Below are 15,609 nucleotides of genomic sequence, written 5' to 3'. Positions count from 1 at the left end.
CTATCCTGGTACTCGCTCTGTAGGCCAGGCTGGTCTCAAACTCACAGAGATTTGCCTGCCTCTGCCTCCCTAGTGTTGGGATTAAAGGCGTGTTCCACCAGTGCCCGGCGAGTTGGATTTCTTTATGTAGTCTAGACATGCCTCTTCTTTGTCAGATATAGTATTTGCAATTTTCTTCTCACTCTGTCAGTTGCCTTTTTCTTTTTTTTTTTAAAAAAAATGCTTTTAGAACAACTTGCCTATTCACTGTATAAATTCAAAGCCAAAAGGATGCCTACATTTCTTTCTAAGACTTGCTAGTTTTAGCTATGATAGTTACATTTTTTATCCCTTTTGAGTTCATCCTTGTACATGGTGTGAGGTGGGGGTCCAATCCAATCATTCCTGTACAATTTGATGGCAAAAGGTCCTTTCCCAGTTAAACTATCTTAGAAGCTGTGTTGCAAACCAGAAGGTCACTTCTCTTATGAATGCTCAGGGCTTTCCCACTGAGCTGTTCAGTGTGATTTGCTGGAACCCCACAGTCTGGACGGTCATAGTTTTGAAGTGAGTATTTTGGCTCTTATTATAAAGGTCTCTTGCAGCCGGGCAATGGTGGCACATGCCTTTAATCCCAGCACTCGGGAGGCAGGCAGGTGGATCTCTGTGAGTTAGAAGCCAGCCTGGTCTACATAGCGAGTTTCAGGACAACCTCCAAAGCAATACAGAGAAACCCTGTTTTCAAACAAACAAACAAACAAACAAACAAAAAGTCTCTTGGATTTCCATGTAATTTTTTTCTTTTCTTTTCTTTTCTTCTTTTTAAAGATTTATTTATCATGTATACAGTGTTCTGCCTATATGTATGCCTGCAGGCCAGAAGAGGGCACCAGATCTCATTATAGATGGTTGTGAACCACCATGTGGTTGCTGGGAATTGAACTCAGGACCTCTGGAAGAGCAGCCAGTGCTCTTAACCTCTGAGCCATCTCTCCAACCCTAAATTTTTTCTTATAATATATTTTGGGCATGTTTTTTCCTTTCCCCAACTCAGATCTTCTATCCACCCCCCTACTCATCAAACTTCATGTTCTCTTTCTATCTGTTTTTAAAGAAAACCCACAAAAATGAAAATCAAAACAAAAAACTAATAAAGCAAACAAACAAAAAAAGCCAAAAAACCAAGGAGTTCTTCATTTTGTGTTGGCCAATTCAATTTAAAATTTAAATCATCTTATTAACCTGACTACTTATTTGGTTTATTATTTGAATTTTTGTTATTAATTTTTATTTTATGTATGGGTGTTTTGTCTGTATGCATGTCTATGTACCATGTATGTGCAGTTCTCTCAGAGACTGTATAAGGGCATTGGATCCTATGGTATTGGAGTTATAGACAGTTCTTAGCTGCCACATGGATGCTGGGAACCCAATCTGGGTCCTTTGCAAGAGCAATCAATGCTTTTAATAGCTGAGCCACCTCTCCAGCTCTGGGCTACTATTATTGTTACTATTATTAATTATTTTGTACTTTTTAATGTACAAGTTCTGTGCTTTTTGTTGAATTTATTCCTAAGCATTTATTTTGATGGCAGTATAAATGTGATGTTTTCTTAATTTTAACATTTGGATTGTTTGTTGCAAGGCCTACAAATAAGATTTTTTTGTACATTTATTTTGCATCTTGCAAACTTGTTTCTTACCAATAAGTTAAAAAAAACTTCTTAGGATTTTCTAAATATAAGATTGTGTCATGTGTGATTAATTATTACTTTATAATCTGGCTGCTCATGCTTTCCTTTCCTTTTCTAATTGCCCTGAGCAGAGTCTCCAGCACAGTGCTGAACAGTTCCTGGTTCTTTCTGTCTTTCCCCATTAAGTATGATGTGAGCTGTAGATTTTCCATAGATGTGTGTTAGTGGTCCAGTTACTGTGCCAAGTGTTTACGTTATGAGTGGGAGCTGCATTTTGCTGTCTTTTATTTGCCATCTGTTAAGATGATCATTCCATTTTTTCTTTTATCCTATTAATAGGTGTGTTATACAGATCAAAATCCTGCTTGGTCATGATATATAAATAACTCCTTTTGTATGTTGCTAGTATTATGTTGAGGAGTTTTACATTTGCAATCTTTTTTTTTTTTTGGTGCGTCTATATGTGCATACATGCCACGTGTATGGGTCATATGAACATGTGAGTGCATATATGGAGGCCTGAATTGACATTAAGTGTTTTCCTCAATGGCCCTGAACCTTATTTAGTTTTTTAAGATTTATTTTTACTTTTTATTTAAAAATGTTTAATTGTGTGGAAGTTTTTCCAGCATGGATTTCTGTGCATCACATGTGTGCTTGGTGTCCAAGGAGACCAGAGAAGGGTGTCAGATCCCCTGGAAGTGGAGTTTCAGGTCTTTATGAGCTGCCATGTGGGTGCTGGGAACCAAACCCTGGTCCTCTGGAGGAGCAAGTGGCCAGTGCTCTCAACCGCTGAGCCATTTCTCCAGATCTTTATTTTTATTTTTAATTGTCTGTCTGTGTCTGTCTGTCTGTCTTGTCTGTTTGTCTGTCTTGTCTGTCTGTCTGTCTGTCTGTGTGAATGCAGGTGCCTGTGGAGGCCAGAAGAGGACATCAGATCTGCAGCTGAAGTCAGAGGTAGCTGTGAGCAGTCCGATGTGGTCACTGGGAACCACACTCTGGTCTTTTACAAGAGCAGTATATGCTTTTAACCTTGGAGCCATCTCTCCAGACCAACCCACCTTGTTCTTTGAGACAGCACTGCTCTCTGAACTCACTGATTTGGCTAGACTAGTTGGGCTGTGAGGCCCAGGGATTCTTCCCAGCTCTGGGATTGCAGGAGTATTCCTAGTCTTTTATGTAGGTTCTGAGGGATCAAACCCAGGTCCCCAGGCCTGCATGGCAAGCACTTTATGGACTGAGCCATCTACCTAGCTTCCGAGCTTTGTTTTTTGTTTTTGTTTTTTTGTTTTTCTTCTTGTTTAAATTGTGTAACACTGTCTTCACAGAGTAAGTTGAGAATTGTCCCCTCATTTATTTATGTTTTGTAAGAACCTGTGAGAGATTGGTGTTATAAGCTCTGGCCTTGAAACAATGCTGGTGTCCTCAGCCCATGTTGGAGGTGGAGAAGAAAGCCTCTGGGGAGAGGTTTAGGACTCCATCAAGGACTGTGAGGCTCTGGGTTTTCTAAGCTAGTTTGCTGCAGACACATGGGTGCCGAAGAAGACAGGAGACTCCTGAGTCACAGATGAGGGACAGTGCCCTTTGCTGCTGTTGCTGCTGTTGCTGCATGCCAACATTTTAAATGCCAGCTATCTGAGCTCACAGTCTCACAGAGTGACCTGAAGAGTGGCAGCCGACACCTGTGAGTGCCAGAAAGAAATCCTGGACAAGGGCCAGTAAGCATGTCTGCCCTTTGTGATGGAGGGAGATAATGTGTCTTCTAAGATCATCTGCTATACAGAAATGCTTAAAAAATAGTTCAGAGCTATAGCAGCCTGTGTCTCTGCCCAGAAGACACAGAACCCCACAAACCCCACTGGGATTGGTCGCCAGCAGACTCCTTCGTGCTCTCCCTGACATTCCTCTTTAGTCACACTTGATTTGCATACTGCAAACTTTGTTTTAGCTTTCCTAGGTTCATAGTCACGTGATATGGAGGGTCAGATGACTCCACCCCTGTAATTCCTTGAAGAAGCTGTCGCTACCCACTGGTCCTCTTCCCACTCGGCAGCTTCTTCCGGCACTGACTCCAGCCCTATAAATACCATTTTCTAACACATCATTCTTGGTTTCTCAGATGAAGGCGGCGGTGCTTTAGAAACTATTTGAGTTTGTTCTCTGGAGATTCATGGGCAGGAAACTTGTCCCCAGAGTGGTGGGGCTGGGGGATGGTGGGGCTTCTAAGACGTAGGACTTTGTAGAAGGTGAGCAGACCCTGGTTTTGCTCTCCTCAGAAGGGGTTGGTGTAGCTCTCATGGGGCCTCTGCCTAGTGCCCAGATTGGTTGAGTGCAGCCTAGTAGCCCATGCCCATAACTGCAGCACTCAGGAGGCAAAGGCAGAGGCAGAGCAGAGGCAGGAGGCTTACTGTAAGTTCAATGCCAGCCTGGCCCATATAATGACTTCCTGGCCAATCCAGGCAGCATAGTGAAACCTAGTCTCACAAAACAAAAATAAGAGTGAATACAGCTCCTGAGTTACTTTGGCTTCCTGTTTTGGCATGTGACCTCTGCTTTCTGCATCCACAGCCCCCATGACACCATCCACCATGCAGTGACCCAGCCAAGGAGCTCTCTCTTACTGGAGCTCAAACATTTGGGGTCACTTGAGTATGGACTTCTATTTTCCAAAATTGTGAGCTAAATAAGTGTTTTCTTACAGGCACCCAGCTTCAGGGATTTTGTGATAGCCACAGAAACAGATAAAGACAATGGCATTGAGAACTTTCAGACCTTCCATGTGGGGCTTAGCTTCATCTCTCAACCTTAGCAGGCTTGCTTACTTCCTACCTTCCCATTTTTATAGGACAATAGAGGCACAATATTGGTTAGCTCAACATTTAGTTCTTATGTCATTATGGCTCAGCCACACTGGATATTGAAGGAATAAAACATGGTGTTTTCTTTGATGCTGTTTTGCTTTTGTTAGCTTTCATCACTCTCAGTGTCTAAAACATTAAAAGCATTGTGATTTAGGGGTTGGGGAGATGGCTTAGCAGTTAGGAACATTTGTTCCTCTTGCAGAGGGACCAGGGTTCGGTTCACAGCACACATTGGATTTGATGCCCTCTTCCCCACAGCGCAGAGACAGTTGCATTCCACATTGCTGCTTCCCCGGGTCTGCTGTACAGCACTTGTTTTTCAGGGGTCTCCCCCCATCCTCTCAGGAGTTTCCTCTTTCTTTCTACTATGTTTAATCCTTTTTCTGGGATCTATTCTTTCTTATTTTACAGTTTTGGTGAGGCATCTTGATTTTTACAAAAGGACACAGAGGGGAACACTTTGGAATGCCCTCAACCTTGACTAATAGTGCAGTTTCAGACTGCAGGTGGAAAGTAGTTTTCCACAGAGCTTCTGAATACATTTGCTTCATTTTCTTTTAGCTTCCAACATCACAGTTCAAAAGTCTGATTCTTGGTACTTTAGATAAAACTCTTCCTCTCTTTTGAACATTTTGGGACCAAAAGTTTGTCTCTAATGTCACAGTGATGTGCTTTGGCTTGGTCTGTCATTAACCTGCTTTCCAAGCATTTGGTAGCATTTGGTAATCAAGTGATTTCAGTTCTGGAATTTTTATTCATCTACTCTAGGGATGACACATTCCTGTCCACTTTTTCTGTTCTCTTTGCCAGAGGTCCTGCTACTCCTAGGCTGGGCCTCCTGGACTTCATTTCTCTTCCCTGATTTTACAATTGTTTCTTTACTATCTTTGCTAACGTTTCTAGTGTAGATTCAATTTCTATTATAATCTTAATTTCCAGGAAATCTCTTCACCATCCATTCCCTGTTCCTTCAACATGGCATTTACTCCATCTCTCAGGTTGCAGCTTCTCCTGGCATAGTCCCTGATCTTCTGGGCTACTCTGCTTTTTATGTTTTCCTCAAGTGTCTAGTGATCTTTAGCTGTTTGCTCATCTTTAAACATGAGTTAGCCAAGTCCCAGCACTTGGGATGCTGACATAAAAGGATTACAAGTTCAAGGCCAGGGTGGACTACATAGTTAGACCTGGTCAAAACATATATATTTATACATAGACACACATATATGTGTGTAAATATACATATACATACACATGCATGTGTGGGGCGTGGGATTATTATGGGGAGTTTTTCTATGAGTCTCATCATAGGTGAACTGACTTGCAATCATGGCTTCTGTAGGGTAAAACTGTCAACATTCTAGGTGACAGGGAAGGAGGATAGCTGGGGATCTCAACTCAGTGTGATTTTTCCCTTAATTCCCATCTTTAGTATTGGACCACTGACCTCAGTGTCTATCCTCACCTCTGTCCCTTTTGGGATGAAGGCTCTGTCTCTCTATGAGATCTGGACAGGTGACTGGGTGGCTTCCTGTCTTTCAGGTACTCTTCACACTTTCATTATCGCCCTTACTCCTCTACCCAGAGTCACCTATTGTTGCCAGCTCCTGAGGGTATGTATATGGGGCTCTTTGGTAGCAACATGCTCTCCTTTCTTTCTCATTTTAGTTTAGGATTAAATTGTCTCAAGTCTAGTCACCATGTGCTTGTCTGCTTCCCAGCTTCCAGTGTTGTGTTGCTTTTGCCCTTCCTCTTTTCTTAGACTATGTTTATTCTGCTATTATTTTAGGAGGACTTACAAGGAAAATAAAGATGTTCAACTTGCTATTTTAACCAAGAACAAATCACTATTCATTGTGTGCTAATGTATCTCTCTTTCAAATCAAATGTTGAAGATCTCAAGAGGGTATTTCAATAAACTTCTACAGAATTGACAATATTAAGAGATTAGAAGCTAGGCCTGGTGACTCATGCCTGTCATTATAGCATTTGATAGGCTGAGGCATGAGGTTTGTCACAAGTTGGGGTCTAGCCTGGGTAACAGTGAATTCAGGCCACTATGGGTCAGAGAGTGAGATGTTGTCTATATAGAGGTAGGGGAGGAGGGAATTCCTTGATTGTGATTTCCTAGATAAATAAATGGAAAAGTAAGTCCTATCTTTATATTGTCACATAAGGAGAGAGGTCTGGTGACAACCCTAGGTCACAAGAGCGTGCTGTCATCCAATTGCTCTATTTTTCATAAAATCTCAATGACAATTCATTCAGCAAACCTCAGGCAACCTACCACCTTAGAACTAATGAATTAAAATGGGCTTTGGGAACTCATGTGGTCATTTTTTCCCTCCAGCTGGAAGCTTCATTAGTCTGCTATAGAACCACACAGAGTTCAGCATGTAGATGAGTTTATCACACCCTTGAAAAGCTGAAGACATCTGGTTCTTAACTCTGCATAGGGAAGGTAGTACCCAGACATACGGTGAGTCTATCCACCTTCTAGTGCCTTAGATGCTGGTGACCACGAATTCTCAGAGGACCTGAGGCCAGCTCTTGTATCTGCCCTTCTTTTCTAGTCAAGAGAAAGTCAACAGTCAGGTGACCAACAAAGCTCACAGACCAAGCTAGAGGTGAGCCCAGTGCTCAAACCCTTGTTAGGCAATCTTTCAAGACTCCAAACCTCCTCGTTTACATTTAGATTTCCTGTACTATCAGTTTTCTTGCTACTCTGAGAAATTACAACCTCAAGCAAGGCTGATGTTCAAGAACTAAGAGGTACTAGCTTTAAAAACAAAACAAACAAACAAACAAACAAAAAAACACCAACAAACCAAACCTCTTTGGGTTGACAAGATGGCTCAGCAGGTAAAGTCTCTTTTCCTGCCAAGCCTGACAACCTGAGTTCAATCCCCAGGTCCCATATAGACAACCAGTTTCCAAAAGTTTCCAAAACCAGTTTCCAAAAGCCCTCGGACCTCACACTCAAGTCATCGCATCCACACACACTAAATAAAATGAAATATAAAAGTTAAAGACCTTTGGGAAAGCCTCTAAAGTACAAATGGAGAAAAAGTAGTCATGGGGGCTTTCCAGCACACAGCAGTGAACTGGTGAAGGCAGCCCAGCCCAGCATGCATCTGTCCAGTTCTAATAACAACCACATTCATCAGTGTTGCAGAATGGATTCTGGCTCCTCCTCCCACTAAAAGAATCTGCTGATGGCTCAGAGGTTTAGAGCACCTGCTCCTCTTTCAGAGCACCTGAGTTCGGTTCCCGGCACCCAGGCTGGGTGGCTTACAACTGCCTGTAAATCCAGCTCCCAGGGATCTGACACCCTTTCCTGACTTCCAAGAGCACCATGTGGCATATACACACATACTTAAATAAAAAAATACTTTTTAAAAATTTGTTGTAGTAGAGCAGACTTCAGACAGTGCATCATTTTTTCCTGCAAATACTCAAATATAATCTCTAACTGTTTAGAATATTCTTTTTATTTGGATTTATGTACAATACAATACCATTGTTGTCTCTAAAATAACTCATTATTATCATCTAATACCCTGGCCTAATTTTATATTTACCACACTATCTGAAAAATAACTTTTCGTAAAAGGTTTAAATAAAAGAATTACTGCATTTGACTCCTATATCTTCTTCTAAGTTTTTTGGTTGGTTGTTGTTGAAAATTGTATGTTCCTGTGTGTGTGTGTGTGTGTGTGTGTGTGTGTGTGTGTGAGAGAGAGAGAGAGAGAGAGAGAGAGAGAGAGAGAGAGAGAATATTTCCTTAGTACCTTCCACCTTTTGAGAGAGGGTCCCTAACTGAACTGGAACTTTGCCAAGTAGCCAGACTAACTGGTCAGGGAGTCCCAGGGATCTGCCTGCCTCTGCCTTCCATCTCACAAGCACTGGAATTACAAGAATGCTCCACCATATCCCTAGCTTTTTACATGGTTCTGGGGGACTGAACTCAGGTCCTCATGCTTGCAAGGCAAGTTTTTTTACCAACAGAACCATCACTCTAACCACTAATCTCTCTCTCTCTCTCTCTCTCTCTCTCTCTCTCTCTCTCTCTCTCTCCATCTCTCTCTCTCAGGGGTATTCTGTGTATCCCAGGCTGTTCTGGAACTCACTCTGTAGACCAAGCTGGCCTCTACCTCCTAAGGGATTAAAGGTGTGCACCAGCACCTCTTAGCAAGCCTGTTCTAACTCACAATGAAAGCCTTGTTCTCTAAGTTAGTTACCTAAAACTGTATGCTTACAAAATGAAGGCAAGTCTACTTTAATCTGTCTTCTTTAAGTGCTCTGGGGCATGTGTCTCATGGGTATGTATTGGCTTAACACTTCAGTCTACTATGAAGGCATTCTGCCTTATTTACTGATGCAGTCAATAAGACTTTAGAGACATTGGCTTCTAGATTTATGCATGCTTAAAAGCCTCCCTGCTCCGTGCTGCAGAGTGCAGTGATGGTATTGGATGTGTATGCTCAGTAATAACTATACACACTAGTCATCATTTTAGAAATGTGTTCAAGCACTTTACTGCAGTTGCTGGTAGTGGGCAGTGTAAGTTTTTTTCTGGGTTGGCAGCTAAAATCCTAACACCCAACACTTCTGCTCATTCCTCTGCTTCCGTGTCCTTCCTGTTTAGAATCTCTCTTTTGGTCCTACTACCAGGACTTTGCCTTCCTCTTCTACTTGTCTTCCCTTCATACTCAACCACTATGGGCTGGGTGGCTGTCATGTGCTAGATGTATTATAAACTTAAACCCACAGAATCCTCACCATTTCATAGAAGTGAAGCCCATGAGAATCTAGGGAGTTGCTGCAGGCCACTGGGCTCTGAAAGCCAGACTCTTGCCAGTGCCTCATTACTTTGAAAAGCAAGCACTGACCATCAAGTCACGTAATGGAGGTAAAAGTCAATGCCAAGAGGTCCAGGCTATATTTCTAGGTAGACCAGTACCTGCTCCATGAAATCCCCCGCAGACATAGAGCTTCCCATCCACAGCACCTGCATTGGTGGAATTGGTTCTCAGTGAGAGGAGGGGACTTGGCATAGGTGGGCCTTCCCTCCAGAAGTCGCCATCAGGGTTGTAGATCTCCACCACGTCAAGGCATTTCCGAACTTGTCCCTTGTCTCGGCCCACACAGCCAATTCCACCTAAGAAAATGAAGCACAGAAATGGGGTGTTGTGAAGCAGAGGCTTCACAGTACACATCCTCCTCTCCTAGAGTGGCTGGCAGCACAGGCTCGCAGGCCTTGGCTTTTCTTTGCTCCTATTTCAAAGGTAATTTCTTTGTGACAGCAGTGTCTTCCACGTGTTTCACAGACAAGTTTAGTGTCACTGCAATGTATTAGTTCCTATTACGTAGACATAAGAGTCATTCCAAGTAGACCTTGCCATGTTGGTTCATACAATGAGCACTCTCTTTCCAGTAAGAATATTGGTTGAATGACTCAGACACTTTCTTCATTGTGAGCAATGATTTCACAGATGTAGCTATCAAGGACTATCTTATCCATGCCTCATCATTGCAAACTGGCCTCTCATCCTCATTTGCACGGATCCTTTTCCGTTGAAAAGAAGGGCTCTTAGGTAAATCTCAGGTTTGAGATCAAAGGAAGACCAGAAGAACTGGGAGGTGAAATGCCCAGGCCTCTTCCTTACTGGACACCATGGTTTATACAGCAGATGCTCACTAAATGCTCACTGTTGGCAAGATAATGGTAAGTGACAAGAAGTTCAAGACAAGGCTCCTCCCCCACCCCCGTCTCTTTAGAAATTAATGGAGTGAAGGCAGGGCATGGTGGCACATGCTTTTAATTCCAGCACTGGGGAGGCAGAAGTAGGCAGATCTCTGTGAGTTTGAGGCCAGCATAGTTGACATACTAAGTTCCAGGCCAGCCAGGGCTACATAGTGAGACACTGTCTCCAAAAAAACAAAAAGTTCACAGAGTGGAAAGGGGCCATACATGTAAATAGATAGAAAGTAAGGCAGGCATCTCAAAGGCTACTTCAGAGGTCCAGGAATGGAAACAGGGAGCAGATATAATATGTACAGAATTAGGACTTTAAGTCCAATTGTGTAAGATTTTCAAACCCACTGTGACCAGAAACATCAGTCTGCATGTGACTTGTTTTTATTCTCCCCTCCTGTGGTGATTTCAATGAGATACCCCTCAGAGTCTTGAGTTTTTGAATGCTTGGTCTTTGGTGCTGTTGGGGGAGGTTTAGGAGGTATGGCCTTGCTGGAGGAGAATGCCACTGGGGATGGAGCATGTCACTGGGGGTGGGCTTTGAGAGTTCAAAGACTTGTGCCATTTCTCAGCTTTGTTCTCAGCCTCCTGTTTGTAGTTCAAGATGTGAGCTTGTAGCTTACTGCCCAGTTACCATGACAGCCTGCTACCAAGCTTTCCCTCTGTGGTAATGGACTCTTATCTCTCTGAAATGGTAAGCCAAAATAAACCCCTTGGTCATGGTATTTCATCACAGCAATGGAAAATTAACTAAGATACCTCCTAAGTCCCAAGGCAAAAGATTTTAAATGTGAGGGTCATGTTTCTTGACCAACAGGGCAGCTCCTGAAACTGAGGCAGATTCCCTGGAGGAAGGGACAGTCTTGTATTTGCAATTGTTTTCATCACTATCCCACTCCATTTAGACCCACTGCTGATATTTGTAAACCATTTTTAAAAGGACTGTGAAGTGTTGGCCTTGGCTACACCAGCTCTCAGGGAGGATGGTTCTGGAAGGGCCACTGATATGCAGGGTGATGAATGCTTGTTGAGGGTATACTATCAAGCACAAACTCCACACTAATACTATGGCCTTTATTGTAGACACCATGTGCCAAGAAGTTGCTTTAGTCTCCTCTCTTCTTCACTGCTACTTAGACGATACCCTTTGCTAAATTAGTCAGGCAGCATCTTCATCATCACCTGCTTCTTTATCTTTTTCTCTGACCCAACCTTCAGCATCTCCTACAGATTCTGACATATCATGTGTCTGGAATGAATAAATGAATGAATGAATAAGACACATTCCTTCCCTATGTTCTTGCTACTCTTTCCACACTGCATCCCCTGTCTGCCCAGGTCTGGGCACTGTAAGCTTACAGAGGGCAAAGCTCACATCCTTATGACTGGGCCTGTCATACAGTACTCAATGAATTCAGGGTTGGGAGCTGTGTGCTTCTCCATAAATGGGTCTTAAGCCAGGTTTTGAAGGTGATAAAAGACTGGAGGGGTCTCCCCCTCTTTGCTGACATCACCCGGTCAGTTGTCTCAGCATGAATCCAGAGAATAAGGATATGAACTCAGGAAGTACTTAGCTGCCTTCTCTCTTATCTGTCTACATATACAGTTTAGCCCACTATGGAGCCGAGTCTGAGCTGCTGTGTTTAAGGGGGGGGGCGGGGGCACACTGGCCTCAGCACAGCTCGATCTGAGTTCATGGGCAGGTCCACTTTCAGTGTGGCACTGTAATAGGACACTCCTACTATTGGACAAGAAGTCATGCAGAAGATTCATCTGTGGTCGTGGTCGCAGAGCCCTCCTGTGAGAGGCAGGAGACATGCTTTAATGCTGGCAAAATTTGTGTTGCAATGTTAGACCGGTAAGTGAAGAAAGCAATCTAGACAGAAGTAAGTTTCCAGGAGTTGGGCTGTGACACCCAGGGCACCAGCATCTTGATTCCAACTGTACAAAAGGCTGCCCCGATGTGACACAAGCAGTGTGGGTATCATTCTTGATTGTCTGAGATAATGTCACCTTTGCTCTGCCAACAAGTGCATTTAATTACTACATTCAAAACCAACCTTGTGAAATGTGCCCATTCTCTTTGGTGAACAGACAGTTCATATGCTCTGCCTCCCCCCCCTCTGCCCCCCGTGACTCCCACCCCTGTGACCCCCCACCCACCCCAGGTGACCCCAGCTTACTGTGCTCTATCTCTGTCCTGGCTGTGAAGCCTGCATTCATTCTCTGTGTCAGTGAGTGTAATTTCACCTCAAGCACACTCCATTAGCAACAGACTTAATGAGCTTAGACTGAAGGTGACTCTTGATTAGATAAATAATCAAATAAAAGCCTGCTCTTTATTAATAAGTCAGCACCGGCTCTACAAGCACAGCCTTTTGATGAGGAAGCCCAGGGTGTGATCTGCAGCTGCAGAATGTCAGTAAGTCAGCTCTGTGGCTTTAATCTACGTGCTGCCAGAATTTCCTAGCATGACATTCCCTCACTCAAAACCGAGCAAATGAACAGAAATTACCTCCATAGATCATGCCCAAATGCACCCCACATGCAAAATATATACCTAGATTATTCGGGCGTGGGAGGGGAAGAAAATTACAACTTGCCACTCTTTCTTCATTTTATTCCTACAAAGATAAAGATTCTCTCTTCTGATGTTGGGCTATGATGGGTTCTTTCATTTCTGGGGGTGTGTGGGAGTCAGCTTGTCCTCCTACAGAGAGCCTGACAGATAGCTAGCTTGAAGGCACAGGGACTTGCCATCTAGTCGCCCATGAATACAGTCCATACCTTTCCCCTACAGTGTAGCCTCAAGGTGGCAGGCTTATTCTACCCTGCTCTGGGCTTGAGCCAAAGCAGGAGAGGAATTTCATTAACATTTATGACAAACTCCCAAAGTCGCTTGCACTGCTAAACCAGGCTTGGAGGGTGGGGCACCCACATGCCATGGTGAAAGCATGTGGACCTTTAAGAACAGATCCTGGTTCACATTCTTTTTTGTTTATTTGGTTTGTTTGTTTGTTTGTTTTTTGAGACAGGGTTTCTCTCTGTAGCTTTGGAGCCCGTCCTGGAACTAGCTCTTGTACACTGGGCTGGTCTCAAACTCACAGAGATCTGCCTGCCTCTACCTCCGAAGTGCTGGGATTAAAGGTGTGTGCCACCACCACCTGGCCCTGGTTCACATTCTTGTATCACTATTTGATAGCCAAATGCAGTTGATTGCATTAATTCTTCTAAACCTTAATCACTCTTACTGTAAACTAAGGATAATAATAATTCCAATTTCATCACCTTTAATCCCAGTACTTGGGACACAGAGGCAGGCAGATCTCTGTGAGTTTGAGGCCAACCTGGTCTACAGAGCGAGTTCCGGGACAGACTCCAAAACCACAGGGAAACCCTTTGTGGAAAAAAAAAAAAAAACAACCAACCAAACAAACAAATGTGGAAAGGATCAAACTGCTTAGATAATAACCAAGAAAGTGAGAAAGCAAGGAGGAACTCAGAGCACTCACGGGTATCACCAAGGGAATTTTCTTTTACATAGTTCCTATTGTGTACTGCATCTAAGCAACATGGCATATATACAGCTGGTGTTCTGATGACGATTATTTTCTGTCATGTTCTGTGGGGTTTTAAGTACAGCAGTGTTTTCTGAAATTGTTGAGATCTTGTGATTACCTTCAACTGAGTTTTTACACGCACAGTTGCTGGCTTATTGATGAAGGATCAAATGCCCATGGACATTTCTTTTGAAACTGGGTAGAGGGAATCAGGTCAAGACAGCCAAAAGCTGTAGTGGTGCATGCCTGTAATCCCAACACTTATGAAGCTGAAGCAAGAGGATTGCCATGAGTTTGAGCCTAGCCTGGGGTACATAGAAAGTACGAGGCCAACCAAGACTACTTAGTGAGTATCAATCCATCCAAGGCTACAGAGTAAGACTCTGTCTCAAAAAGTCAAAACCCATATGACATCAGATGCTCTCTCTGACCCCACAGATCCACTTACCAGCATTTGAGCTGTAAGAACTGTGTGGAAAAACATTCTAGAATCTTCCACTTCTTGGAGGAAGGGTGGCCCATCTCTCCAAGCTGCCAGGCTTCCTTCTGACTCACAGGTGGACCTTTGCCCCTGCCTGCTAATGGGAGGCATTTGACAATTTGCTCCATTCTCATGCAAATTGTCAGCTCTCTGACCTCCCACCCCCATAGTTATTTTAGAATTCTAGGCTTTAAGTCTAAAACCTTAAAAAAAATCAACTTGTTACTTTCCAAAGCCTAACATGGGGACTCTCGGGTATTTTCAGTAAAAAGTTCTTACTTTCTCTTACTGAAGGGACCCCATTTTGGCAGCCATGACAGTCTAACATGTGCTTGCCTGACCTTGCCTTGGTCACTAGGAGGTCAGATACCTGCCTCGTGGCAATCAGAAGTTAGCTGGTGGTGCTATGCTTTACAGCTCTGGGTGTGCTTTATGGACAAGTGCACAGCAATGACATGCAGAGCATAGCAACTGCCCTGGGAGGGCCTATGGGCCATAATAACCAGTTGACCAATCAACACAGGGTAAGTCCTTCAAGCCTGGAGGCACACCAATCCTGATCCTGTGCGTACCCCTAGACACTCCCCTTACGCTACCCTACAAGATCTCTATCCCGTGGCTTCTGGGCAACTTTCCTAGCCATCCACCATGGTGGGTGGATGAAAGGCCTGAGCTAACATGGGGTTAACTCATTAAACAACTACAATAAAGCTTTGTGCTGTTTGCATCAAGCTTTTGCCTCCACCTGGTGATTGGGGTCGTTGTGGTCCTAGGCCAGGATCCTGGGGGCCTGAGCCTCTGGGGGTCTTTCATTACCAAATCCTGGATAATGCTAGGCATTTCTTTTTTTTTAAGATTTTATTTATTTATTTATTTATTTATTTATTATGTATACAACATTCTGCTTCCATGTATATCTGCACACCAGAAGAGGGCACCAGATCTCATAACGATGGTTGTGAGCCACCATGTGGTTGCTGGGAATTGAACTCAGGACCTCTGGAAGAGCAGTCGGTGCTCTTAACCTCTGAGCCATCTCTCCAGCCCAATGCTAGGCATTTCTAACCAACCATTTATCTTGGGTTCAGAGAACTTGGGTTGGTGGTTCCCACATGTTTCTCACCAAGCTGAGAACTTTATCAACCTGCTTTGCATTTTATTTCCTACCCAAGCAGAATACCACAACCCACTCCCCCCCCCCCCCGAAAATAAAAATCCCAGAAAAAACCTAAAACAGCAGAAATATCAAGTTTCATGCATTAGAGCTTGATTTTGAAGA

General features: G+C 43.5%; 1 protein-coding gene across 1 annotated transcript in view; it reads right to left on the bottom strand.

Moving 5' to 3' along the window:
- The window catches only part of Kbtbd12 (kelch repeat and BTB domain containing 12), a 57,794-nt gene that overhangs the window by 16,509 nt on the left and 25,676 nt on the right, over positions 1-15,609 (bottom strand). The window contains exon 4 of the mRNA XM_035448504.1: positions 9,495-9,692. Coding sequence (XP_035304395.1) covers positions 9,495-9,692 — 198 coding nt within the window. The remainder of the gene's footprint in view (positions 1-9,494; positions 9,693-15,609) is intronic.

Source organism: Cricetulus griseus, chromosome 8 (assembly GCF_003668045.3).
Source record: "Cricetulus griseus strain 17A/GY chromosome 8, alternate assembly CriGri-PICRH-1.0, whole genome shotgun sequence".
In the NCBI taxonomy this organism is placed as follows: Eukaryota; Metazoa; Chordata; class Mammalia; order Rodentia; family Cricetidae; genus Cricetulus; species Cricetulus griseus.
This window is presented reverse-complemented; position numbering and strand designations above follow the sequence as displayed.